This window comes from Anopheles cruzii, chromosome 3 (genome assembly GCF_943734635.1).
Source record: "Anopheles cruzii chromosome 3, idAnoCruzAS_RS32_06, whole genome shotgun sequence".
NCBI lineage: Eukaryota > Metazoa > Arthropoda > Insecta > Diptera > Culicidae > Anopheles > Anopheles cruzii.
This window is the reverse complement of record NC_069145.1, coordinates 29,827,312-29,853,397: the sequence shown is the minus strand read 5'-3', so window position 1 is coordinate 29,853,397 and position 26,086 is coordinate 29,827,312. Positions and strand designations below refer to the sequence as shown.

Genomic DNA, 26,086 nt, shown 5'->3' with positions numbered 1-26,086 from the left:
ATGCAAACGCCCGGCGAGCCGCGGCGAGTTCCATCCACAAGGAAGTTCTCCTCCGACCACATTCCCTGCAGCAGCGTTACCAGAACGAAAAGGAAAACAGACCAGCCGCCAGCGGCCCGGCACGTAATCGATCGGAATGATCGTTTTCATGTTCCGCACTTTTCCGCCATCGGTCCGCGGATTGGTCAGTAGGAAATGTCAAAAAATTAGTTTCACACGTCGCACGCGTAGCGCAAGCAGGCGCGCGCACGCGGGGTTTTCACTGCTGTTGGCATTTAATGTTTTGCTGCTTTCGCTGCTTACATCGATCCGAAGCGGAGGCGCCTGTCGGGTGGGCTGGCACGTTGATAACCCCTAAGGGCCGGCGTTGAACGTCGCTGTGGTCCGTCAGTGTAGGCGAAAGAGGCGGATCTACGGGGCGTCAGGAGTACGGTTTGTGTTTAGAGCATAATGAGCAGTTGAAATATACACTCTGCTTCCTTTTTCAATTTAATCCTAATTTCATTTGAATGCCTTTTTGGCAACTGCTCAAGAATTGACTGTAAACACTGTCCCCTGAAGGACTGCACTCGCTTTCTGGCAATAGCTGACAATCAAGCCTTAATCCCATTAAACACGGCAACTGCCCGAGAAGCTCCAGACTGGCTGTGATCAGCCGGCCAACCTCGTTTTGGCGTAATCGACCGAAAGCGAAAGGGTAGAAGAGTCCCGCGGCCTAAATGTCACGACTCTTCTTCCAGCGGCCCGAAGGCCCGCACCCTGCGAAGCCCGAAGCTGTGTTTCTGGGGGTGGGTGCCGGAAGCGCACAAAACTTCACACCGTGTCTAATTGAATCGGGCGGCCAGGCGTCATGATCGGCAATAATCTATCACCGCCCCCCCCCGTCTAGTGATTCTCAAGCAGTCACGAAAGGAATCACGTAACGGCTGACCTTTTTCGGGCACCCATCAGCCCGTCGGTCAGCCGCTGGGGCACGCAAAGCAGGAACAAGCGACTCGGCACACAGAAATAGATCTCCGGGTTTCCGGCGCCACCGGGGCCGCATTACATTAGCGTACCGCGCGAGCGTGCGTGTGCACCAGGTCCAACAAACAAGGCGCCTGCGGTCACTACTTTGACAGCTCTGAACTGCACCTGATTCGCAGTCTTTGCGCCTGGTGCACTTGCACATAATTGGCTTTACGGAGCCGGATTAGATTGCAGAGAGCGCGCGGGAGTGCGGCCCACCCTTAGACGGAGGAGGGCACTGCGTAGAAAAGGCCTGATAGCGCCGACGTCCCGGACGTCGGAGCGCTCGCTGAAGGCAGTCCGGTCCGGCGGCGGCGGCCGTACCTGATTAATCGATTATCGAGCAGTACGCTCGCTCTGGGGCTGCAGTGGCCAACACCTTCGCCCGTTCGACGCCGGCGTAGTGGTGGGTGATTTTCATATAAAAACCCAAGCACGGCACAACCCATGCCCAATGCAAGGCGCAGCGCCGAGGGCGGCGATAATAGCAAAAGTGCTTCCTGCTGTCAACTGCCACGGGCGTGTGGGCAGCCTCCGATTGGATCGTGGACCCCAGCGGTTCCAGGAACCTATGCGCAGCACAGGCTAATGCAAGCTAAATTGACCACCATTTGGATGCTTATTCAATTAGCTACCAATTGGAAGTTGGAAACGTTCGAATCAATTTAGCTATTTCTTCTGGTTCTTCGCCTTAGATTTTAGTGAGCTACATATTTCTGGTCTGTGGTCGAGTGGTTGATGATCTTTTTCCCAACACCCAAGCAGCGATCGTCAACCTTGCCCCAAATCTTGCTCGCTCGGCCAGATGCAATTTACAACCAACCACCTTGACAGCTTTAACGCACGCTTCTCGATCTCTTTCGTTCACCTTCGGCCAAACTTTTCCGGCCTGCCTGCCCGCTGTCGGCGCTTTCCACGCTCGATGACGGAAAACGATCGAACGACGGGCGAAGAAACCTGCCCAAAAATAGTCGACAAAGGTCACTGCGATCATCGATGTTCGTTCGCCGTAGGCTTTGGTAGCCACCAAAGTGACGGCCGTGAACAGCCTGATCAGCCTACTGTGGTTTCCTCGTGCACGGGGCTTTCTACCGTGAGGAACACACCAATGACGCCATCGGAAGAACCGAGCCTAGAACAGTTATCGACGGCCAATCCCTGTTCGTTGTTGTGTGCAAATTGATAAACACACTCTAGGCTTAGAGAAATGGAAAGTGCTAATTGCCAACAAACAGCAAAACGGCACCGTCATTACCGAGGGAGTGGCCGCGCTGCGCGGTTACCATAAGTATAAGTCCCGCTACGTCGAGGAAGTCTCCCCGCGAGAGAGTGCGCTGCGATGACGTTACGTTCGGGGAGTCGCCCAGACTCACATTACCTCATCCCGACGGTTGGGCCGTGTGTAACGGTACTGTTCGCATGAGGTCACCAGTGTCACCAGTGGGGCCCGCGGTGCGTGCTACCCTATAATTACGCCCCAGGAACTGCGAGCGAGCACAACATTCATGGGCCGGCCAGTCTGGCGTCAGCAGCAGCACCGCAGAGGGTAACAGGTTCAAACCGCCGTTCGATTGACGTATCGGAGGGAAGTAACGTTACCGTTTGTCAAAGACCTACGCCACGCCAACCGACCGCGGTGGTCAGTGGTTAAATTTATCGGACCTAATCATAGGTGACTTTGGAACCGGTTCCGGTACCAAAATCCGGTGTTCCGATCGGATGTGACGGTGAAAGTTAGAGTGTGCATGGTTAGAGGTTAGAGATACACGGCAGATGATGACCGTCATTACCAATTTGGCTTTTGAAACTTGTGATCCATTCCTTCCTGGAATGGCTCGGGATGTAGCCCGACCTATTTTCGAGACACCAGGCCCGCCTGGTTCAAATCTGCGCTCCGCTTATCTTGATAATGACACTTCCTACAAACGGCTCCGGAGTTGTTGACCAACCAACGCGTTGGCTGCAAACCGCTGACAGAGACGCCTGCCAGATACGATCCCGCACAACGGCGGAGTACCACGGGTTCGGACTATAATTACCAGCTCGGGTTGTTATCACTTACCAGCTACGCAAACACTGAAACCCATCTCGCGAGAGTAAACAACCCGCTCTGTTTATCTGACGGGGGCATTCCGCTTCTTCCTGTACACCTCACCGCCGTGTGGTCGTCTAATAGTCTACCTTGACTTTAGACCACTAGGTAAGGGTCACGGCGTACGAGAAAGTTTGCAGAGGGCTGTAGGGCGCCCCCCCTCGAGGGACCCTAACCAAGTAGTTAAGTAGTTCCGTTTACGTTCCGACTTTCGCCTGGCGTCACCAAGCGTAGCCCGGAGACGCGAGTGCGGGCGCGAAGGGGCCCCTTTTTGTTGATATAGGCAACCAGGTCATGGGGTATTGGCACTTGCCGCGATGACACGACGGGCTACCGGGCCGGGGGCCGGACTTGAATGCATTTCACGTGCAACCGTTGATCGATGGGCTGACAGGTGGCTTGTAGCGTCCGCAACGTGCTAGGAGGAACTGAAAGTGAGCATAGCCCCCCACCGGCTTAGCGTGCCATGTGCTTGTGGACGTGCCATGCATGCAGCCGAGAGTCCGGGGCTGCGAAGGTCAAACGGTTGGGGCGCGATCATCCTAATGGCGGTACTCGTTTGACCGGTCAGCTTCCCCAAGCGGTAATGGGACCCCAAAAGCCAAAGGACACCCTCGAGCTGTGCTATGCTGTGGTGACTACTCTCTTCTTGGACCTTGGACCGACGGCGTGTTAGTGACATGATTAATGAACCGGTGATCGGTGTGCCACATGAGGATTTGCTACTTCGCCAGGACTCGTGAGTCGCACCGCACGTTACCGCACGTTTTTGCCGCATACCGGATCCTACTCACGGGAGCTAATGGTTTCCTTATTTGAGCCGACGCTTTGACGGCTTTGGTCTCAATTCGACTTGAAACAAAACGTTCACCGGCACGAGATGGAGCTACGAGATACGCAGCCGATGCCTTTCTATGCAAAACCGGGGCCGGGGGGCTACGATCGCGATCAAGGGGTATGATGGCAATGATGGTCGAGATCTTGAAATTCCGGAGCCAACCTGACCCGAGTTGCTGCTGAACGGGGGGGCCTCTAACAAGGTGAACCGAAGAGAGAGGAGGTAATCGTTGTCCGTTTACCGCCGACATGTGTTCTGATAAACGGACCCACGGAAATCAATTACCGTCGTAATGGATTTCGACGCTACATGCCCTTTGGCAGAAATGACCCAGTTTGGGTATGCAAAAGGGGTTCCTGTCGGGTCAACCTTGCAGGAAGTCAAGTTAGAAGTTTAAGACATATTTCGGTGTTCATCTAAGACTCGGAGCTTCACAGTCAGTGTGCATCAGGAATTGTAAAAAGATTTTATTGTGTTGGATAATCCGTCAGCTTTGGAGATGGAGAGATGGCGTCGACCGGGACGCGATATCGGCCGGTATTCATACTTGCTGGACGAAGGCTCTCGACCGCGAGCGGTGGAAAAGTTCCTTAAAGCAGGCAAAGACCGCTCGGCGGTTGTAGCCGGATAAGTAAGTAAGTAAGTAATCCGTCAGCTTTAAAAGTCGCTGATTTCGTGAAATAAACCTGTACCGATCATGGATCTGTTCGTCTTTTATTAAAGAAAATTTTAGGCCGAGAATTCGGTTCCAATATGTTTTACTTATCAAACGGCAGAGGATGTTGAAGAATGCCTATAAAAGTCGAATAAATTATCTTAAGTACTACATAAATACTGAAAACGCTTGTTGCACCAGCTCATCTCATGCATACTCCGTTGTTGAGTGTTACCGGTTTATTTTGATATTGGTGGATATGTCTTTTATTGTTGTTGTTCTTTTAGTGCTTCATTGGTGGCCTATTTTGGATTGTCAAAGTTTGCTTAGACTTTCAATTGAATCTAGCTACAAGTTAACCAACGTTGCATTGTGCGTTGCGTTGTGCAACCAGCGTTGTGAAGGTCAAGCAGAAGAACATGAAATGAAATTCAACAGATGAAAGAGAATGGAAACAATAGAATGTGTGAAGTTTAAGTATACTTAACACGAGAGAGCTACCAAAGATTACCTTGTCTTCGATCGTGAAAATAGACCGAATGTTCAATATTTCATCTACCAACGCGTTGATACATGTGAAAGACCATCAAATAATGAAAGTTAAGAATGATCACAAAATAACCATGGCGAACAATATACAACACAAAATATACTTTACCGCGTGTAGAACAATGAAAAGTGTCTCTTGGGACACGAAAGTTGTTATAATTGAGCTTTGACCACCCAGTCCCGATGACGTGTTACTTGGCGAGGAAAAGCCTTGCAATTCGGGGAGTTCGTATATATTTCTGGCACATTTTTCGCGAATTTTCAAAGCATAAACGGTTTGAGTGACGCCCAGACTCTAGAAGTTTGAGTGGCCCTCTTCCTCCAAAAAACTAAAACACAACACCACCACATCACCGCGAGGCAATTATGAGTTCAATTCCCAGTGGGAACTTCACTCCTTCGGGTAGTTAGCTCTAATAGCTGGCGTTCAGAGGGCGCAGTTACAGGCGATCGAACACCGTTGCCGATGCCGGCTGGCGTTACCTATTAAGTGTCAAATTATTTTCCCTAGCCGGGTCTTCGTGTATGTGTGTGTTACGTCACTTTAACAGTGTTGCCACTTGTTTGTTGTAATTGACTTCAATTTCTTCGAGGCGGTCAGCAGAGGAAAAAAATGAATCCCCCCGAAAATGGTATTTTATGCCAGTGGCCCGGTGGTGCTCCACAAGCCACACATGCTGACTCATTCTCCTGAGACCCGGTGAACGGACCCAGCGTGAAGTGTGTGAAAACTAAACATAACATTCACCGCGGGTCCAAACTTCTTAAATAGTGCGCCATAATCGATCGCTTTCTTCGCCAGCGACAGGTTCCCAAACGGCGGCACCGGGCGGCGGCACTTTGGGAACCGATCGAAACACTCCTGAATGGGGGAACGTTCCTTCGGATCTCGGTCGGGCGTCTCATGGGGGCTCTTTGCGGTAATGCCTTTTGCATCACAAACACACACATTACTGTCAAACGATTGATTTTGCAGTGACCGCAGCGGCCGCAACAGCGAAAGTGATGGCAATTTGGTTGAAAACGAAATTTCACTAACTGGCCCCCGGCTAAGATGACGACGACGATGACGACGGAGAACCTGCGGGTTGCTGCTGGAAGGGTACCATAACAACAAAACAACCGACCGCCAGGCTCTTGGGGTGGACCCGTCGGGAACAATGGCCAAAACGAAAGGTGCGCGTGTGTGTCTGTGTGTGCGTAGGCTTCGAGAGGAGCTCTCGATGGGCATACACATAATTAATGGTCATTTGACCGCTGACGCCACATGGTTTCGCGGAGAGTTTCGAAAGCTCTCCGGAGGAGCATCTCCTCGTCGCGTTCCCACAGGGGCAGACGGCGGAAATGGCGGATTTACTCCACCGTTGGTGGTGTGTGGCCGTTTTTTCGCCACTTTTATGTTATGCACATTTTTTTTTGCGGCATTCCGTTTGTTTTTGCCCTATGATTTTCGCTTCGAGCTTCGAGAGGTGGCCATAATTGTCTTCGCAAAGCGGATTATGCAAAACTGTGGCCGCCGCCAAGCCAATCGTTATCTAAAGTGTCCTCTCACCCCGGGGGAAGGGCTGGCATGTCAAGAGCCGACCCCGATGGTGCCGATTCCCGGCTTCCCGGGGATCGGGCCACTTAGCCAACGGGTACATTAATAGGTTTCGGATTTTCTTTAGGAGATTTTCGGTGCCTGCTTCCAAGAGCCACACCACGGCTTTGTGGCCATTTCCGGTCGGCTTATTTTGTCGTAACACAGTGCCTCATGCCCTAACTAATCGCTTCCTTTCACTCTCACATTTGTTCTCCCTTTCTGTGCAGGGTATCCCGACGTGCCCGATAAACCTGGCCACGCTGCGGACGCGGCTGCCCGATCTCGGCAACTGGAGTCTGCCCCACATATGCAAGGAGGCGGTCACAAGCAGCGGCAACGGCAACGGGACGGACGGGGCCACCGGTAACTACAGCAGCAACATTACCGCGACGGCCGACGCCTTCTACCAGCCGTCGGTGCCACCGTCGACTCTGCCGCCCGGAGCAGCGGCGGCCGCCGTCACCGTACAGCCGCAGGCACAGCAGCACTACCACCAGACCAATCTGCACAAGTTCTACAAGGCGCACAAGAAGATGCCGGCGTTCCGCGGCCGGCGCGGCTGGTGCGGCTGTCTGCAGGTGAGACAACCATGGTTTGAGCGTTGGGCATTCCTCAGTTATCGTCTTCGTGGGTAAAGCTTATAAATCCAAACCTAAATCGAACAATTAGTTTCAATCAATCGGTTGCAAAATAAGGAATCGTCAGAAGGTGTACAAATCCGATTGAATTCCGTGTTTATTCCGAGTCTGAGGCAAATGCATTTCGCCCAAAATGCGAAACTTATTACAAATTTCAGATTTGATGATTGTTTGACGAGGAGATATTTGTTTCCTTCACACAAGCCCGTGCCAATATTCGAAACATTGTGTAATGTTGTCATTTTTTAAGACTACATACAATCTCTAATTTGTGACTGATGCAAAAAAAATGGTATTGATTTCATACACTGTTGAGAACATTTCAAACATTTTTGACAAACATCGAAAACAACATAGAAATCTCTTCTCTTATCCTCTAAACGCTGGACGTAATAACTTTATCAATAGTGATTTAGTTATGTCGATTTTCTACGATTGGATGGTACAACAATAAGACCACGATATTGCTTTTCTGTAGCAATACACTTCTAAAACAATGACCTGATAGATCTTTTGTTTTGTCTAATAAAAAACTCAAATTTTTTGACATTCTTCGTACACTGATCCCGAAGGTTCGTCGCTTGATGAATGGTGCAGTCTTTTGTTTGCTCAACCAACTGAATGAGTTCATAACATGCTCAAAACAAGCATCTTTAGCGTGATGGTGATTATTATACAGATTGTGGAGTGGCCTCCCTTTACAAATAGGCAACTCTGGACAACGATGTCCCCGGAACGCGCAGCCCCACACATGGTGTGGTTAGATCATCGCGCACGCCATCGACTGATGGTGCAGATTAAATTACACGCCTCCAATTTTCCACGTGGACAGGCCGATTTATCCTTGTTTTTATAGTAGCCCCAGCCAATGTTCGGCCTCGGCAAAGCTTTTCCTACTCCTCCCGGCCCAACGGGTGGCCAGTCCTCTCCCGTTTTGCCCGGCCACGATAAATTCGATCACCTTCGCCAGTTCCGCGTAATCATGCTGTGTCCGGACCGGCACATTGCACCGCAGTTCTCGGTGGACGCGACGATCATTTATCAACAGCCGTATGTTGTTCGCGTTCGCGGTGCTCGTTACGAATACGCGCGCGCGCGCCCGGCTTGCGTAGCTCGGTCTTGCGGTAACCAAATTTCAAACACTTCCGCATCGTACACGGGGGAGACCCCGAAGCCCCGCAAAAAACTGGGCGTCGCGCGGTGCCCCCCGTGGGGTAAGGAAAATGAATGTTTTAAAAGTAAAATTTCGACACGACGCAGGGCGGAGTGGCCCGTGGCTGGCTGGCTGGCCGGTCCTGGCTGCAGGACCGGTTCGTTGCCTCCGCGAGGAGGCTTCGGTTTCACTCTCTATTCATCATTTAGCCGCGGAGCGATCGATAGAAACAATTTATCACGATAACATGATGGCGATACGGCTCCGCCGGGTGGTTGGGTTGGAAGCGTATGATCCGGTGACTTATCATGGTTGCGAGCCCGCAAACTACAGTGTGGCACCGGGAGTGGAAACGGAACGTGCCACTCGGTCGGTGTGGTTGGTTCCATTATTATACTCTTTCACATGCCGAAGGTAGATCTTACTCCACTTGCTGGGTATGGTATGATTTATGGAACGATTTTAATCGAACTTGGCTTGCCCGCAGCAGATGCACACTGTCATCACGGCTACACGTGTTTCTGTTTTATCTTCCGGTGCACCGGACCTTAAGCGCCTCCGGACCTCCGGTTACGGGACGGCAAGATAAATGATCGCCTATTGGCAATTAAATGGTATCGAAACGAGCGATCTGCGTGGCGCCAAATGATGTAACATCGCTGCACGTAATCGGGTTATTATCGTTCTATTTTTTAAATGAAAAATGAAAGTTGATTTACATAGAAATGCTAACATTTATTCCACTTTGGAAGCTATTTGCGAATAACTAGACCAGGGCTTGTATTGTATTGTATTGGCCAGTAGTGCAATGCAAATTATCGGACCACCCAGAAAACTCTGATTTATGAGAAGGATTTGTGAAGAAAAGAAAAGTCCAAAGTTCCCTCAAAACCAAGTCTTCATAGATTTTTTTCTATTTTTCCCTAACACTGTGTTTAAATATCTTAATTTTGATACCTAAACGGTGTTAGTCCTTCAACACTATCTCGAGATAAATCTAGAGTTTGGTTAATTCTCGATTTTAAACGCTCCAGACTTTATGCCTGGCCAGCGAGTGATCGATATCCACCTATCGTCGTTCGCATGCTGAAAGAAAACTAATTTTATTCTTCAAATTTATCTGCAATTCAGATTTCTCCATTTTTCAGATATCTAAATTACAAAAATGGCAATGAACAGAGTTAACCACCAGGCCGTAATAAGTAACCATTCCCGTGTACGACGATCGTCTTCTTGGTGCTAGGCGCCGCTTGTTACAGCTTGTTGTGGCCTTGCGAAAAATCGATGATCAACGTTGTGATCAATGTTGAAACATAAGTTGCGCGCTTGACATATTCTTGACCGCCAAACAGTCCGCTCGGAGGTGCTAAAGGCATAAATAGGACCTTTATTACGTACTGCCGTCGCGACAACATGCGCCCGGCGATGATGTATGGGCCGGATGACCCTGTACACGGTAGCACCGTCTTCCTCTTTTCACTTGAACTCACGGCCACGGCCCCGAGGAAGCTCCCCGAGGCTGCAGGCTGCAGGCTGCTGGTTCGCCCGTATCACTGTGGGGTGGTAATTCACAAGATGATAACCTTGCCAACATGGGCTGGAAAGTATGCCAAGATCGCTGTGCCGCATTCGCCGTTCGTACCGTTTTGAGCCATGGACACCGCTCATAATTTCCATAATTGGCAAAATCGATCCCTGCTATCACCGGGGACCCTCGTCGACGGTGTCAAAAGAAAGACTGACCCCTGACGGTCGGCGGACCCTCTTTGACACTGACATTCTGCATACGGTCAGTAATTACCTTCGTCCTCACGCGCCGTCTGCCAGGCTGTCTGACAGGAGGATCGTACCTTTGCAGTGCTTAACCTAAGAATGAGGAAGTCACACGGGGGAGGCCGTATGTCCATATGCGGTTCGTGAGCTCCCAAAAGGAGGCGCACCGAAGGTTGCGTTGCGTCTCGTTGCGAGTTGTGGAACCCTTCACATTGGAGTTCTTGTCTTAAGCTGCGCGACTTGGTACGATGGGAGGACATCTCGGTTTCGGTCCGGGTAGCGGATTGTGTAAGCGACCTCGGTAGCCATGCTGGGATCAGCCAGGGACGCATTACGCGCGACTATAATTTGCTTACCAGATTCCTCCGCAGAGTCCGTCCCTCTGTCGCGGTTGCACTGACCCGCAACTCCTGATTCGATATCATTCGAACGCAGGCCCGCACATTGGCGAACGGCTACAGTGACATAATCTGTACGCGATCTGCGCCCGACAGTGATCATGACGCGAAGTGTTTGCTGATTGCTGTCGCCGTTGTCACACACACGCCGCGAGAGGTGATCAGCGGTGCAGACCGGGGGGCCACTGAAGGCATTGGAGATAAGAAGGAATGAGCATTCATCGTTTTACGGATATTATGCGCGTGCGTATGGAGATTTTATGGGTCTGTTTGCTTGCGCGCTGCACCGAAGAACTATAACTTCTCGGACCAGGAAATGGATACGGCGGGCATGGCGGGCGGCCATTTCTAGGATTATAAAACCATAACCCCGTAATGTTATATCATGCGCAATGATCGCGCGTTTTTACGCAGCACTCGAGATTGGCAGCCGTGCGATCCTTGACACGTTGCGATACTTTTACTTTAGTCATAAAGAAAAATCGATCGATGAAGATATCTTTCGACTTCAGGTTTGTAAATGCTTAAACAGCAAAGAAGCTCATTTGTAACACTGCTGTGGGCGCAAGTGGGACCGACCTCCCTTTTGTGCTCCCGGCTAAACTCTTGTTGGCCAGAGAATAGTGTCTCTTTTTGTAGTCTGTTGGCTCTTTTGTTGGTTCCACGGTGAACAATCGAAAGCATGTCAACAGATCGTTTTGTCACGCCACGCGCTTGTTGTTTAAGGCATTTTCATTGACTTTTTGAAGGGTGCTTTTCGAATTTCGGTACCGAAAAGCACAACCCCAGAGTCACCCAATCCGGTCTTTCAGTCCGCCATTCCGATTACACAAATTGGTGTCAATGACGCCGGTGCCGATGGATTGAACCAACGTCTACCAGATTGCTGACCAGACCGCTTTTTGCGGCGATGGTTGAAAATTTAACTTCAAAATAAGCTTCTCTACCCTGCGTGGGAAAATGGGCCTAACCTGAGCACCCTCCTGTGCCTCTTGTTTATCAGTAATTTATTTTATTTTTCTCACGCCCGCTCCGATCCAATTTCTGCCAAACCTGCGCTCGCGGCCACCAGACGCCCACAGCTGACCTCAGCGCAACCCAATAACCGCACTAACTACGTGCCTCGAATCGATTTCCTGCGCCTTCACCGATTTTTAGCCGAGATGCACGCGCGAAGAAAATCAATCATATTCATTACGCGGAGGGGCTCCAGTAATCTTGCTGGCCACCAATCTCTTAAATCCTTCGCTCAGCCCCGTCTCCGAAGCTGCACACAAAGTTCAAACAGTCAGCCAAAGCTACACTATCTTCGACCTAATCAACCGTCCGCATAGAACATGGACGATCCGTGAGCAGAAAGGCAATCAAACCGAACCGGAACGGTTCGTTTATTGATCGTTTTTCCCGTCCGCGTTTTCGCGCAAACCATCCACCACCATCCGTTTCCGCTTCGCTTTGATTGGCTTCCCCCTTTCTACGCTTCGCGGTTCAGTTTCATTCTTTCGATTTTGGCCCAATTTCGCGCCAGCCGTCGAGATAGTTGGACTAAATTGTTCAAATTGAATAACACCAATTTGGGTGCGCCGCCGGTGAAGTGCGGAGCGCTCCCAGCACCGCCAGAGGCCAAGAGGTTGAGGGTCCATCTCAAGAAACAGGTCGCCAGGAGACTTGCCTTTCTAGTTTAATAAAAGAAAACAAGATTTAAACAAACAGAAGCGATTAGAAGTGCGGCCCTCTGGGAATCGATCGTCGTGATCCAACGGCTCCACGTTGGGTGTAGTTGGGTGAATTTTCTTCATGAAACCGTGAAAATGGTTCGGGTTTGGTGTGGTGGCATCATTTTACCGTCAATGACCTTTTGTGCGAAACAATCGGAAAACAAGTTTGGTAAAATGGCGGTACGGGAGTAAAGAATCGAGATCGGATCGGAAAATTGAATTTATTGCTCTGGGCATTGGGAGGAAGCGCAGCAACAGGCGTTGGCGTTGAGTATTCTCGCTGATCAGTTAGTTGTATTTTAAAGTACTGTTTAGAATCAAAAATATAATTCTACTTCAACATGTATTGATGAAAACCTCAACAGATTTACGTGTTTTGGGCTAGAATAGTCGCATTCTAAAGGTAAAAAAATCCTCAAAATTAGGATAAGTCACCGTAACTTGTTCTAAAACAAGGTTTATAACCTGTGAAACAGAAATTAAAATTCAAAAGATAGTCAGAAGAAGTTCATCCCGGGCCGCAGAGACTAAAAAGAAGTGTCGTTGCAAAACTTATAATCTCTTTGTACTCAAATATTTGTAAATTGGTAATAAAGTTGTAAATAACTGGCTCAAAGATTATAGCAACATAAATTACAAAAATCAAGTTGATTAAAGGAAACGTTTGTGAGCGAATATCCTAAAAAAATCAAAAAGTTTTCTACAATACAAAACATTGTTCCAAAAACCACCCTATGACGTATCGCAAAAAGGCAAATACCGTTCATCAAAGCACGCGCCGTTTTCGCGGCAAGCAGTTTTACTCGTCGAATGCCGCTTCGACATTTGAAATTCTCGATCCAAGTGAGCCACGCTCCGGCGCGAGTGCGTTGAAATTGGGCAAAAATGGACATGCCTTTTAAATTTCTGAATATCGTCCAACAAATTGTCGAGTTTCTGTTGTTTGAAGCTGTAATTTGCCCTTTCCGAATGAAACACCCCCCCCAACAGTGAACTCATTGTTTTTAACATCTTCCCGATCTACTCTCGTTTTCGCCCCCCGCAGGATGACGAGCCACCCGAAATTTGCGTGGTCGAGGGCGTGTTCTCACTGCAGACCCTCACGCCGACCCAACCGATGCCGGCCATCGATGAACTGGACAGCAAGTTTGCGGAACTGGTCGAAGAGCTGGATCTGACCGCACCGAACAAGGCCGCCATGATGGGTTTGCCGCCGCAAAAGAAGTGGCAAATCTACTGCTCCCGGAAGACACCCCTCGACAGCGGACCGAACGGAGCACCACCGCAGGCCATCCCGCCCACCGCGGAGCAGTACATCGAGCGGCTAAAGGACATGGTGCTGCAGCTGAAGGCATGCACACCGGACGAGTCGCCGATCCACGAGTATGGGCCCAAGATCGAGTCGCAGACGGCGCTGTTCGACGCCCTCCGGACGGCACTGCGCACCTCGGCCCACAGCTTCGTGATACGGTTCATCGAGCTGCAGGGTCTTCCGGCGCTGCTCGAGCTGCTGCAAGCGCTCGACATCCGGGTCGCGAACAGTCCGCTGCACACGAGTCTGATCGGGTGCATCAAGGCGCTGATGAACAACTCCACCGGGCGGTCACACGTGCTGGCCCACCCGACCGGCATTGACACGATCGCCCGGTCGCTGGCGGCCGAGAACGTGAAGACGAAGATCGCCGCCCTCGAGATCCTGGGCGCCGTCTGCCTGGTGCCGGGCGGCCACAAGAAGGTCCTGACGGCGATGTTGCGCTTCCAGGAGTACGCCGCCGAGCGGGCCCGCTTCCAGGGCATCGTGAACGATCTGGACCGCTCGACCGGCGCCTACCGGGACGACGTGAACCTCAAGACGGCCATCATGTCGTTCGTGAACGCCGTGCTCAACTACGGGCCGGGGCAGGAAAACCTCGAGTTCCGGTTGCACCTGCGGTACGAGTTCCTGATGCTCGGCATCCAGCCCGTGATCGAGAAGCTGCGCGGCCACGAGAACGACACGCTCAACCGCCATCTGGACTTCTTCGAGATGGTACGCAACGAGGACGAGAAGGAGCTGGCCCGCAAGTTCGACCACGAGCACGTGGACACCAAGAGCGCGACGGCCATGTTCGATCTGCTGCGCCGCAAGCTGAGCCACTCACCGGCCTACCCGCACCTGCTGTCGCTGCTGCAGCACCTGTTGCTGTTGCCCCCGAGCGGAGGAGCGAACGCCCAGCACTGGCTGCTCTTCGATCGCGTGGTCCAACAACTGGTCCTGCAGCACGAGGAGCGCCCGGCCAGCGATCTGATCGATCCGGACACTCCGGCCGGCGACAAGCGCTCCGAGACCGGTTCGGTGGCGTCGGCGTCGCTAAAACTCCGCGACCCGGATGTGGCCCCGCTCGCGATCGACGTGCGCAAGATCGTGAAGCTGCTGGTGAAGGAGGAAGAACTGGTGGCGGCCCGGACCCGAGCCGAGGATCTGGAGCGCGAGAACGCCGAGATTGCGGCCCGGCTGGCGAAGAAGGAACAAGACCTAGACCACCGGACGCAGGAGAAGGAAGACCTGGAGACGTCGTTGGCTCGGATGCGCGAGCGGCTGGAGAAGGAGAGCGCCAACCACTCGCAGGCCGTCCAGCGGGCCCTGCACGCGGAGATGCGGGCCGAGGACCTGCAGCACCGGTTCACCGGGGAGCAGCAGGAGCGGATACGGTTGGAGCGCCTCGTGACCGAGGGTAGCATTCCGGATGATCAGAAAGTGGCCGGTCTGGCGGGTGCGCAGTGCAACGGACAGACGGCAACCTCACCACCACCGCCGCCACCTCCCTGCAAGCTACCTCCGCCGCCTCCACCACCCATGATGATGTCGGCGGCGGCCCCGGCAGCTCCACCTCCACCACCCGGCGGACTCGGCGGAGCAACGAAACCTGGGGCCGTCAATGGAGTAGCCGGCGGAGGTCCTCAGGCACCGGCTGCCCCGAAACCGGACGCCCCGAAGAAGAACGTTCCGCAACCGGCGGCACCGCTCAAGAGCTTCAACTGGTCCAAGCTGCCGGACAGCAAGCTGCAGGGCACGGTGTGGAGTGAACTGGACGACACCAAGTGGTACAACAGCATCGAACTGGAGTCCATTGATAAACTATTCTCGGCCTACCAGAAGAACGGTGTGGCGGTACGTAGTAGCGTGGCGCACGACTCACGTCACGCCATGTCCTCAATGAGTCCGTTTTGTCTCTACCCCACAGAATGACGGTTCAATCGAGGATCTTCGCTTGATCGGCAAGAACAAGGCCAAGGTACTGTCTGTGATCGATGGGCGCCGAGCGCAGAACTGCACCATCCTGCTCAGCAAGCTCAAGATGACCGACGAGGAGATTTCCAAGTAAGGACCGTGAGGCCCCCCGGGGATTGAAGGGTTAAGTCGGGAACTGAGGTAACAAACACTTGCGTCCCATTTTCCAGGGCGATTCTGTCCATGGACTCGAGCGAGCAGCTCCCGATAGACATGGTGGAGCAGCTGCTCAAGTTCACCCCGTCGGCCGAGGAGCGAGCCCTGCTGGACGAGCACTCCGAGGACATCGATTCGTTGGCCCGCGCCGATCGGTTTCTGTACGAAATCTCCAAGTAAGTCTCCGGAGAAGGTCATCCTCTGGAACCGCGAAAGCTAACCCGCGTCTGGCCATTATTCCTCCTGCAGATTACCTCACTACGAGCAGCGTCTGCGGAGCCTGCACTACAAGAAGCGGTTCCAGGTGACGGTGAACGATCTGGCACCGAGGATCGCGAGCGTCATGGAGGCATCCCGTGAGGTGGCCCGCTCGAGGAAGCTCCGGAAGCTGCTGGAGTTAGTGCTGGCGCTCGGCAACTACATGAACCGTGGCGCGCGCGGCAATGCGTCCGGCTTTCGGCTGGCGTCCCTGAACCGGCTAGCCGACACGAAGTCGAGTGCGGCCAAGGGAACGACGCTCCTGCACTACCTGGTGCAGATCATCGAGAAGAAGTTCAAGGACATCCTGACGCTCGAGGAGGATCTACCGCACGTGAAGGAAGCGTCCAAGGTGTCGCTCGGCGAGATGGACAAGGACATCACGATGCTGCGGGCCGGACTGACCGAGGTGAACCGCGAGATCGAGTTCCACCGGAGCAGCGGGACGGCCCAGACGGGCGACCGGTTTCTGCCGGTGATGCGCGAGTTCCACGCGCAGGCCTCGGTGCGCTTCGCCGAGCTGGAAGATCAGTTCCAGGACATGAAGACGAGGTACGGCGGCGGCGAATAACCGGCCGGTGGCAATGGTCCAGATCCTTTAAATGTACTGCTTTTGCCCCGACAGATTCGACCGTGCCGTGCGGCTCTTCGGTGAGGACGGATCGGTCGTCCAGCCGGAAGAGTTCTTCGGTATCTTCGACGGGTTCCTGTCCGCCCTGATGGAGGCGAAGCAGGATAACGAGAACTTCCGGCGGCGCCAGGAAGAAGAAGAGAAGCGCGCCAAGCAGGAGGCGGAGGTGAGTACAAAGACACGATCGCTTTTCCGTTCCGTGCCGTAACCGTAACCTTCGTTTCTCCACAGCTCAAGAAGCGCACCATCGAGCGAAAATCGAAGGAGGGACTGCTCAGCTCGGTGGCCAAGAATCTGGGCCTCAAGTCGAAGCACAGCAACGGGACGGGGCCGGTAACGGTGGCGGCCGACGCCAACAATAAGGGCGAGTTTGACGACCTGATCTCGGCCCTCCGGACGGGCGACGTGTTCGGCGAGGACATGGCCAAGTTTAAGCGCTCGCGCAAGACGCGCCTCGGCCCGAACGGAGCCACCAACACGTCACCACCGCGCAGCCGCAACAGCATCGGGCGGGAGGACAGTCGCGAGCGAACCGGGGTCGTCAACAACCGGCGGCAGTAGTCATCGGGATCCTCTACACTCCTCGTCTAACCCACAGCCCTCGCAAAACCTGTCCCCACCCTGTACGTTGACCCCCTCAACCTATTCCGGTGCTAGCCGTGTGCTTTGATGTTGTTGTAACCGGAACACGGCCAGTAGATAAATCAAATGTATCTGTCACGTCCCCCTACCCGTGGGTGCGTGTGTATGTATGTGTGTGGAGAGGAATCGAAAGCCCTGGGGCCTTTCTTTCATCGCGCGGAAACAGCCGGCGGTGGAGGTTCCTGTGGCCAAACGCACCGGCGCTGTCCGAAACGTGCTCTCTGAAGCCCCGTTGCGCCAATTCCCACACCCCTTTGGCCCCACCCTGTAAATGTTTAGTTACCAAGCATCCTCGAGCTCGGTCGATCCTCTGGTTGGTCGGCTGTCAAAAGAGGATCGCTCCTTACGCTTTCTTCTCCTTATCGTTCTCATCTTGGTTGCACCCTGTACAGTAGTGTATGTGTTTAGTGTCCGTGCTTAAGTCTTAAGTCTTCGGCTAGCGCTTCGAAGCAAACGAGTCAAAACCCTGCAACCTCAAAAGGGCTTCCTTTCCGACGAGTGAAACCATGCGCCCGACCTTTGTCCTGGACATCATCGGTATCCGCTAAGAATATGTGTATGTACTTTGTCAACTTTGCATTCCCAGTTTCTGCCGACTATCCGGCTTCCGGCACAGCGAGCGAAGGTGTAACGAACCCGGGGAATGGAGAGATTATAGTAAAAACATTACATTACCCTTTTCGAGCCCATTTATTGAAGTCTGCGCGCTGAAAACACAGTATGCTCTACTTTGTACGTTGCGTAGTGCGTAGCAAAAACAAGCGTCGGAAAAATGATTGATAAATAATATAGAAGCTTTGGATACTCGGAACCCACTCGGAGCACCCGAGGGGGGCTATTTTTAGGATTTTTTCTCGACGCATATTGTTGAAAGTTGTAAATTGTTCTCAGCAAACTTCGCGTAAACGTTGCATTCGTGTCCCGATCGTGGAGGATTACCTCCCGGAGGATCGCGAGGATCGCGTTCACACACAGTCAGTCAGTCATCGTCGTACGTGTATCATATCCACTCCTCCGCGTGCACGCATCTCCCTTTTGTGTTGGTTTGTTGTCGAAACATAAACGGCGTAAGTTGGGTTTGTTTAAGGATTTTTTAAAAATAAGGAAGGACGAGCAACACACACAAGTAGCGTTAGCAAAACTCATGATAATAAACGGGGTCATTGATGGTAGCACCCGCAGCAAGGTTTGTTAGCCGCAGAGAGAGAAGGAGAGAATGATCTCTCCTTTTTTGTTTTCTGTTATCCATTAGCTCCGCAGCTCCACTTTTAACGTTAGCATTAGCATAAAGGCATCAACAACTCAAGCGTGCCGCCGTAAGCGACAGTCAAGAAGCCAGTTTAGTCAGCCGGGTGGGACGTCCCACCGGGGTTTAGTTGTAAATATCGCCACGAAAACGATGTGTTGTAAAGGCTCCTTAACAAAAGCCCACCTAGCACCGGCACCACCGCCCGTTGGCACCCATTGGCCACCTTTTAGATTGCACGCATTCAAACCGTAAATCTGCTTGTCGATGGCGCTACGTGTGCTTTTCTCCCAGTGGTACCCCGGGGCGGCAGCAGCCGCTAGCGGTCAAATCCAGTGTCAACGTGCGGAACTCACGTAGTCTCGAGCACACTTAGTAGTGAGAAGTAGCCATTTTTGGAACACAACTTTGGACCCCTAGCGAAGGGATCAAGAGATTTAAACGAGACCAAACCGAAAAAAGGGCGGCGTAAGGAGCAGCATGTGGTTGATTTTTAGTGATTACTGTGAACGGTACGAACGGCACGATTGTATGAAATAAATAGATCGAATAAACACGCACGGATCGTCGGAGAGTGGTTATTTCCGGAGAAAGAAAGGCTTTGGCTCGATCATTTCACGTTTATTTTGGTTCTATTGGCGGTTGCGCACCTTCCTCACCGGTGACGCTTCGTGTTCCGCTTCAGCTTTACGCCCGTTCCCTCGATCGTGGCTCCCCGGGGCAGCGAGCTGCCGGCGGGGCCATGATTCCGCACGGCCGCCGCTGCATTTTGCAGCTTGCCAATCTCCAACTTTGTCGCCCGCTGTATGGCAGCGATTTGGCTTTTCACGACCGGGTTTTGCAGCTGACGCGCGGCCAGATCCTTCTGCTCGTCCGCCGGCACCGCGTCGAAGATGTCCTTCACGTTCAGCATGCGCTTGGTGAAGAACATTTGCGGGGTGATGCGGTCCTGTTGCTTCGAACCGAACAGACTGACCAGTCCCCACGGTTCGGCGGTGCCCTCGGTGGCCGTGTCCTTTCCGTGTGACTCCAGCAACCAGACGGCGTTGCGTACCTGCATTCGGAACAGTTCCGTTTCCTCGAGGTTCACGTTTTTGCTGACGTTCAGCACCGTTTCGAGCGGGTTCACGATGTAGAGCGGGCTGTGATCGGGCTTCAGGATCGTGGCGCCAAGGTTGAGACTGATCGCGCGCTGATTGAAATCAAACTGCGAGTAAAACTCGAAGAACTGCTGCAAAAGCTGCTCCAGTGTGGAGGTGTTGTGGCTCCGGAACGCATCGTAGATCGTGGCGCTCTTGAGGAACGTGTGCGCCCATTCGGTTTCCTCATCGTGGCCGAACCGCGCGACGGGTACGGGCTCTGGTTGCGCGGTCTGCGCACTCAGCTGCACGAGCCGATTGATCGAGGGCAGCACGGGCACATGGAGTTGCTGCAGAAAGAACATGACCAGCATGGTGAGAGAAAAGTTGGTGATCCAATAACCGGGCGTGTGGTTGGTCAGCCCAACGGCCTGTGCCCAGCGCCGAACGGCAAACGTTAGAGGCCGCACACGATCATCCAGCTCGCCGAAGAGATACAGCAACTCCGACATGTACACGCCGGCCGTATTGTTCATGGTGAGATCGATTTCGAGATCAAGATGCTCGTGGTGATACTTGACGATCGGGACGCGTGCCTTCAGAATTCGCCGGACACTGTGGACACCGGGCAGAAACAGTTGCAGCACGTCACCGATCGACTCCAGTTGCCGCTGCACCTGTGTCCGTTCGTTCGGGTTGGTTGCTTTGGTGTGAAAGACGAGCCGCGAGTTCCGATCCGGTGGTTCCCCGGAGCGCGAGTCCAAATCCAGGATCACATCCAAATCGCACCCCATTCGACCGTACCCGTTGACGGACGATCCGAACGGGTGGGCTAGGGCCTGCGGGAACATTCCTTGGATCGACGATTCAAGCTGCCGCACCGCTAGGAAGCGTAACCGTTTGCCCAGTTCGTTTAGCTTCGTGACGCGGTGCAAGATCGACACCTGATCGTCGACGGACAGGGCGGCCGCTAGCAATCCATTCAGTTCCTGCTCATCAATCGACCGCGTTCCGTCGACGAGTGCTAGGACCGGTTTGGTCGGCGATGATTCCGGTCCGGCCACCAGCCGAGGCTTAGGCCCGGTGCGGAACCAAAGAAACAGGGACCGAGCGCGAACACCGGGCCGTTCGGTACTGAACACTCCCGACCGCACGGCGGCATCGGCTTCGGCTGCGTTGGCAAATTCTAGCAAAATGTAGTGCAGATCACCATCACTGTCCCCATCGACCCGATAGTGGTGTGAGGTGGTGATCTCGCCAAACTGTGAACAGTACCGGTGCAGCTCGTCGTACGATCGCTCGGAGCTCACTTGGACCAGAATGCTGCGTCTCGCCTCATCCCGGCGCCCACTGAGCATCGTGTCGAACGTTCGCCGAACGTTGGCTGCAATCGAAGTAGGTGATAAATGAAATAAGTCCAATTCCGCTTGGGCCGGTTTCATTACCACTGCAATGCCGCACCGGCCGTGCGGACGGAAGGGTACTGTGCGGTGTTCGGCCAGCGGCCGGTGGAAGTATCCTCCGAATGAGTCCAAAGTCAACTGTTCTTTTTGTGCGAAATACCGTCGTGCGGTAGATGTGAAACATTTTGGCGCACTGACGTCGACGAAGCCGCGTTTGCCGGCGTGTTGGAAACAAAAAAGCGCCGGAAAAACACTACGAAATCACCGCATTTAACTCGTTACATGATGAGCCTCATCGCGGTGGATAGTCGGCTGTCAAAACGGGTTCCCAGTACCGCGAGGCGGCCGCTTCGTCGGAAGGAAGAGGTTGCATCATGCAGAAAAGAGACGGAACGAATACATACCCGGTGTAAAGAATTATTGTAGCGCCAAACATAACCAATATGTTGTATTTTTTTGCAATAAACTGCGCAGTGTGTAGCAATAATAATGTAACATTCACGTTCAGGTTTTAAACCAACCAAAAAACGTAGATAAAGACCAGAACGATAAGAACATCTGCCTGGCGAGTCCGTTTTTAGTACACTACCGGTTCGCGGTAGCATTTTCTTCGGGTGCACGTAAACAAAACTGAAATTACCGGTTCAACTGTCACTGCAAAGACCATGCCGTTTTGTTTACTACCTTGTTGGACTGCCCATTCCATGAAGATCACACGAAAAACTTGCCCTTAGTTTCGAATTCCAGCCGCGTCGTCGTTAGGAAATGAAGGAATCGAACAAGAAATCGAAACCAGCGGCGAATAAAGGGGTCATGGCACCGGCGAAAGCAGAAACCCCCGCCGCTGGTGGTAAGATATGGGACGACGCCCGGTTCGCCCACCTGGTCAGTGATCCTCGTTTCCGAGGGATACCGAAGTCGGAGAAGAAGGTCCAAATCGACAGCCGGTTCAAGTCCATGTTCAAGGATGAACGGTTCAACGTTAAAGCCAAGGTGGACAAGTACGGTCGAAAGCTGCGACCCACGGAAACGACCGAACTGAGAAAGTTCTACGAGCTGGAAGATGAGGACACCGATGAGGAGGAACAGGAGCGCGAACGGGAACGGGAGCAGCGTGCAATGGAAGGCCGGTCGGACGGGCGTGAAGAGGAGTCGGAGGAGGCCGAATCGGATTCCAGTGACGACGAGCTACAGTTGACCAAAGAAGAAAAGGGGACAGTCTTGTCGGAGGAGGTCAAGAATCGGCTGAGGACGTTTGCGGATGATTTTAGGCGCGGCGAAGGCAAGCTGCACTCTTCGGATGACTCTTCGGAGGACAGTTCCTCGGACGACGAGGAGGAAGAGGACGATGAAGTGTTCATCGAGCACGTGTGGGGAGAACTGGATGCCGATGCCGAACACACGGAAGAATCCTCGCACCGGCTAGCCGTTTGCCACATGGACTGGGACCGGATCCGGGCCGTCGATATTATGGTGCTGCTCACGTCGTTTCTTCCACCGGGATCGTCGGTGAAAAGTGTAAAGGTAAGAACTGGAGACCGGAGAAACGAAATCGGTGTGCGGTGCCTAATCAATGCGCTTTCCACAGATCTATCCTTCCGAGTTCGGTAAGGAGCGCATGAAGGAGGAAGAAGAGCGCGGACCGCAGGAACTCACGGTACGGCGTGACGATTCCGAAGAGGAAGAAGAGGACGACGAGGAGGCACAGAAGGAGCGGCTTCGAGAGTATCAGCTGAACCGGTTGAAGTACTACTACGCCGTGGCGGAGTGCGATTCGGTTGAAACGGCGGACAAGATCTACAAGGAGTGCGACGGCGTCGAGTATGAGAGTACGGCCAACAAAATCGACCTACGGTTTATCCCGGACGATATGGAGTTTGGCGAGGATGAACCGAAGGACAGTTGCACCGAGCTGCCGGATATGGGCAAGTATGTGCCCCGTATCTTCAACACATCGGCCCTTAAACAGGCCAAGGTCGAGCTCACGTGGGACGAGAACGATCTCGAACGGAAGGAGTTCAACGAGAAGCTACGGGACGGCAAGTGGGCTCAGATGCCGGAAACGGAACTGAAAAAGTACGTCGCCTGTTCCAGCAGCGACGAAGAAGAGGCCCGTGCCGGTGGAAAGAAGAGGCAGAAGCGATCCATTTTGCGCTTACGGGCACCCGAACCGGATGATGAAGATTCCGATGATGGGGAAGCACCCGATGGCAAAGAGAAGCAAACCATGATTGCCAAGTACAAGGCCCTGCTGAGTGACATCAAGGAACAGGAACAAGCAGACGAGGAAGATAAGATCGGCATGGAATTCACTTGGAAGGTGAATGGGGATGACGGCGGTGCAGAAAACGAGAGACAATCCAGCGAGAAGACCGACCACCAGAAGACTCCGCTGCCGGATGATGTGAATCCGTTCGAAAAGATTCTGCAAAAGAAGAAGGAAAAAAGCAAACGCCGGAAGGAGCTGAAGAAGCGCCGCAAACGTGGTGAACTAGTCGAGGGCAGCGATGGCGAACGGTCCGGCTCTAGCAGCGACTCGGAAGACGATCTCCCGTACGGCGTCGACCTGAACGATCCATTCTTTGCCAGTGCCTTTGACGAGAAGGAGTTCGGTGGGCCGAAGCAGAAGGGCAAAAAGAAGGACCCGGAGGCGTTGCGACAGACGAAAGAGCGAGAGGAACGGGAAGCGGCCGAAGAGGCACGGCGTCAGGCCGAACTGGAGCTGCTGCTGGACGACGGGGACGACAGTCGGGCACACTTCAATCTGCGCGCCATCCAGGAGCGCGAGATCGACCTGAAGGCGGTCTCAAAATCGAAACGGCGCCGCTTGCTGAAGAAGAGCAAACGGGAGATCGAGGAACAGCGCGGTGCCCGGGCGATGCCGAACGGAGGCGACGACTTTGAGGTGGACTTGGACGATACCCGGTTCGGGGCCATCTACTCGAAGGCGGAGTACAACATCGATCCGACCAATCCGTCGTTCAAGAAAACGAAGGGAATGGAACGGATGATCGATCACAAGCTGAAGAAGCGCCAGCTGGCCGAAAACGATGCGCGGGACGATGGCGAACAGCGAGGGGCGGCGAAAAAGCAGCGGAAAGATGTGGCCACCACCATGCTGGTGAAGAGCATCAAGCGGAAAATTGGCCAAGGCACGTGAATGGGGATCAACGATCACGTTGAGTAATGTTGAAAATGTGGTGTAAATTGAAGCAAAGAACGAAATAAAGAGAAATAAGGCAAAAATATACATCAAACATACCTTTGGAGGTGTTCGTCTGACCGATCCTCGATTGTCGATTGTTGATCCGTCGTCGACACTTTTCAGTTCAGTAGGTTCGGTTCATCTACAAACTTCAATCACTACAAGTATAAAAACACTACGATACGCTATAAAAAGAAACTTTATTTCACTTTTCCATTTCATGCGGTTCACTCCGCGGATTGGCTCCGAAACTCCGATCACACGCCATGCTCTTTCGGGCACGGTTCAACACTTCCGACCATCGCCCGGAACATTCCGGCCACTGGCTTCGACATCCGGCACACACTTCCACCACCGCGCTTTTTCTGATGCTCCTGACGATTAATGTCCCCGACGCAAACCCACCGACTGGCCGCCGCCGTCATATCGACGGCCCACTTCGAGTGATCCTTGAGCGTAGCAAAACGCTCGCTGGCACCGATCACCACTTCGCGGACATTCAACACACTGTGCCGCCGGTCGCGGCCACAGTCACTCGGCAAGTTGCCGGCCCCGTGCTGCCAGCTCTCCACCAGCAGTCCCACGTCCAGGGCCGGAGCAATCCAATCGGCGTACAGTTCCTTCTGAAACTGCCGGCTCTTGGCGAACGTGACAAACTCAACTCCACCGCGCGACCGTATCATCTGCTGGCTGTAGAATGGCCCCGAGCGGTCGACGGGCTGCATCTGAGCCGCTTTCAATAGCGACGGGAACCGGTCGGCCAGCGCGGCCGGTACGCGCGACGAGTATACGGTCACTTCATTGTGGACCAGCTGCTGTCCAACGGTTTCCAACTGGGACGCATCGAGCGTGATGCACAGGAAACTTTGGCCGTACAGTTGGCCAGTGTGCGGGTACCCGTAGCCGGTTCCGATTTCCGGCGGGTACTTTGGCACCGAGTGTATCAGCCAGAACCCGGTGCGTCCATCCGTACTGAGCACTCCTTTCGTGTGGCCCCGCTCGAAATCGGTCGGCCCGTTCGAGGGTTCATCATTGTAGAGGATCGTCAGAAGCGACGATACGTTAGCAAGTGCGGGATTGATCGTACTTCCCGGCACGCTCTCAGGGTGATCCACCGTTAACCGTGGGTCGTTCCAGCGGAGGATCCCGCTCGAATCGTCGGCCGAAGAGACATACACGTATCGCAACCCATTCGACGTGGAACCGTTTTTAGCGGGTTCCTTCGGCAACTTATAAAGATAGAACCTGGGGGTATAAAGCGTGTGAAATGAATGTGACGACGCCAAGGTGAAGATCTTACCAATCGACTGGTTCACCGTACTCTAAGCGACATGACACCGTATCTTCCGACGGATGTAGAAAGCCACCCGAGAACGATAAAGCCAGTAAAAGGCTGAACAGAGCGTCACGAAACATTATCGCGTCACAAGCGATAATTTAAAGATATTTCAATATGGACGCTTTTGAACGGTTGAGTTTTGTTTTGAACGTCAAACCCACCCGATGTACTAAAAATGCGTTGGTTTGAAAATCGGTTCAGCTAAATCGGTTTGAAATTTTGAAACTAAACCGAAAAATGTGATCTTTTGATTCGATTATTGATAAAACAACGACGATCAACTATTGATCTATGATGGTTGAGGAAAAACAATCACATGAGAATTAGAAAAGCAATTTATTCTTCCAATCGCGACTTGGGGTCTTTGGACCCTCCAGAATAGATTCTTTCGGAACCTCGTCTTTCGAAACTCGTGTGGAACGTTTGTAATAAATTATCTCTTTTCTTTATTG

The 26,086-nt window shown here is 52.9% G+C and overlaps 4 protein-coding genes across 4 annotated transcripts; 2 read left to right on the top strand and 2 right to left on the bottom strand.

The window, feature by feature from the left end:
- Positions 1 to 7,242: 7,242 nt before the first annotated feature.
- On the top strand, positions 7,243 to 19,161 carry LOC128269684 (disheveled-associated activator of morphogenesis 1). The gene is made up of 7 exons (XM_053007069.1): positions 7,243 to 7,302; positions 13,450 to 15,555; positions 15,629 to 15,765; positions 15,846 to 16,007; positions 16,081 to 16,641; positions 16,715 to 16,886; positions 16,952 to 19,161. Exons 1-7 carry the CDS (start codon positions 7,258 to 7,260, stop codon positions 17,279 to 17,281), a joined length of 3,513 nt encoding a protein of 1,170 aa, XP_052863029.1. The 5' UTR covers positions 7,243 to 7,257; the 3' UTR covers positions 17,282 to 19,161.
- A 90-nt stretch (positions 19,162 to 19,251) lies between these two features.
- LOC128272354 (poly(A) RNA polymerase, mitochondrial) lies at positions 19,252 to 21,274 on the bottom strand. The gene is made up of 2 exons (XM_053010146.1): positions 21,133 to 21,274; positions 19,252 to 21,071 (listed from the first exon to the last, which is right to left on the bottom strand). The coding sequence occupies exons 1-2, from the start codon at positions 21,272 to 21,274 to the stop codon at positions 19,264 to 19,266; spliced, it is 1,950 nt and encodes a 649-aa protein (XP_052866106.1). The 3' UTR covers positions 19,252 to 19,263.
- Positions 21,275 to 21,896: 622 nt separating this feature from the next.
- On the top strand, positions 21,897 to 24,298 carry LOC128272243 (ESF1 homolog). Its single transcript, XM_053010017.1, has 2 exons — positions 21,897 to 22,614; positions 22,679 to 24,298. Exons 1-2 carry the CDS (start codon positions 21,904 to 21,906, stop codon positions 24,248 to 24,250), a joined length of 2,283 nt encoding a protein of 760 aa, XP_052865977.1. The 5' UTR covers positions 21,897 to 21,903; the 3' UTR covers positions 24,251 to 24,298.
- Positions 24,299 to 24,552: 254 nt separating this feature from the next.
- Positions 24,553 to 25,711, bottom strand: LOC128270188 (deoxyribonuclease-2-alpha). The gene is made up of 2 exons (XM_053007594.1): positions 25,596 to 25,711; positions 24,553 to 25,540 (listed from the first exon to the last, which is right to left on the bottom strand). Exons 1-2 carry the CDS (start codon positions 25,709 to 25,711, stop codon positions 24,553 to 24,555), a joined length of 1,104 nt encoding a protein of 367 aa, XP_052863554.1.
- Between the last annotated feature and the right edge of the window lie 375 nt (positions 25,712 to 26,086).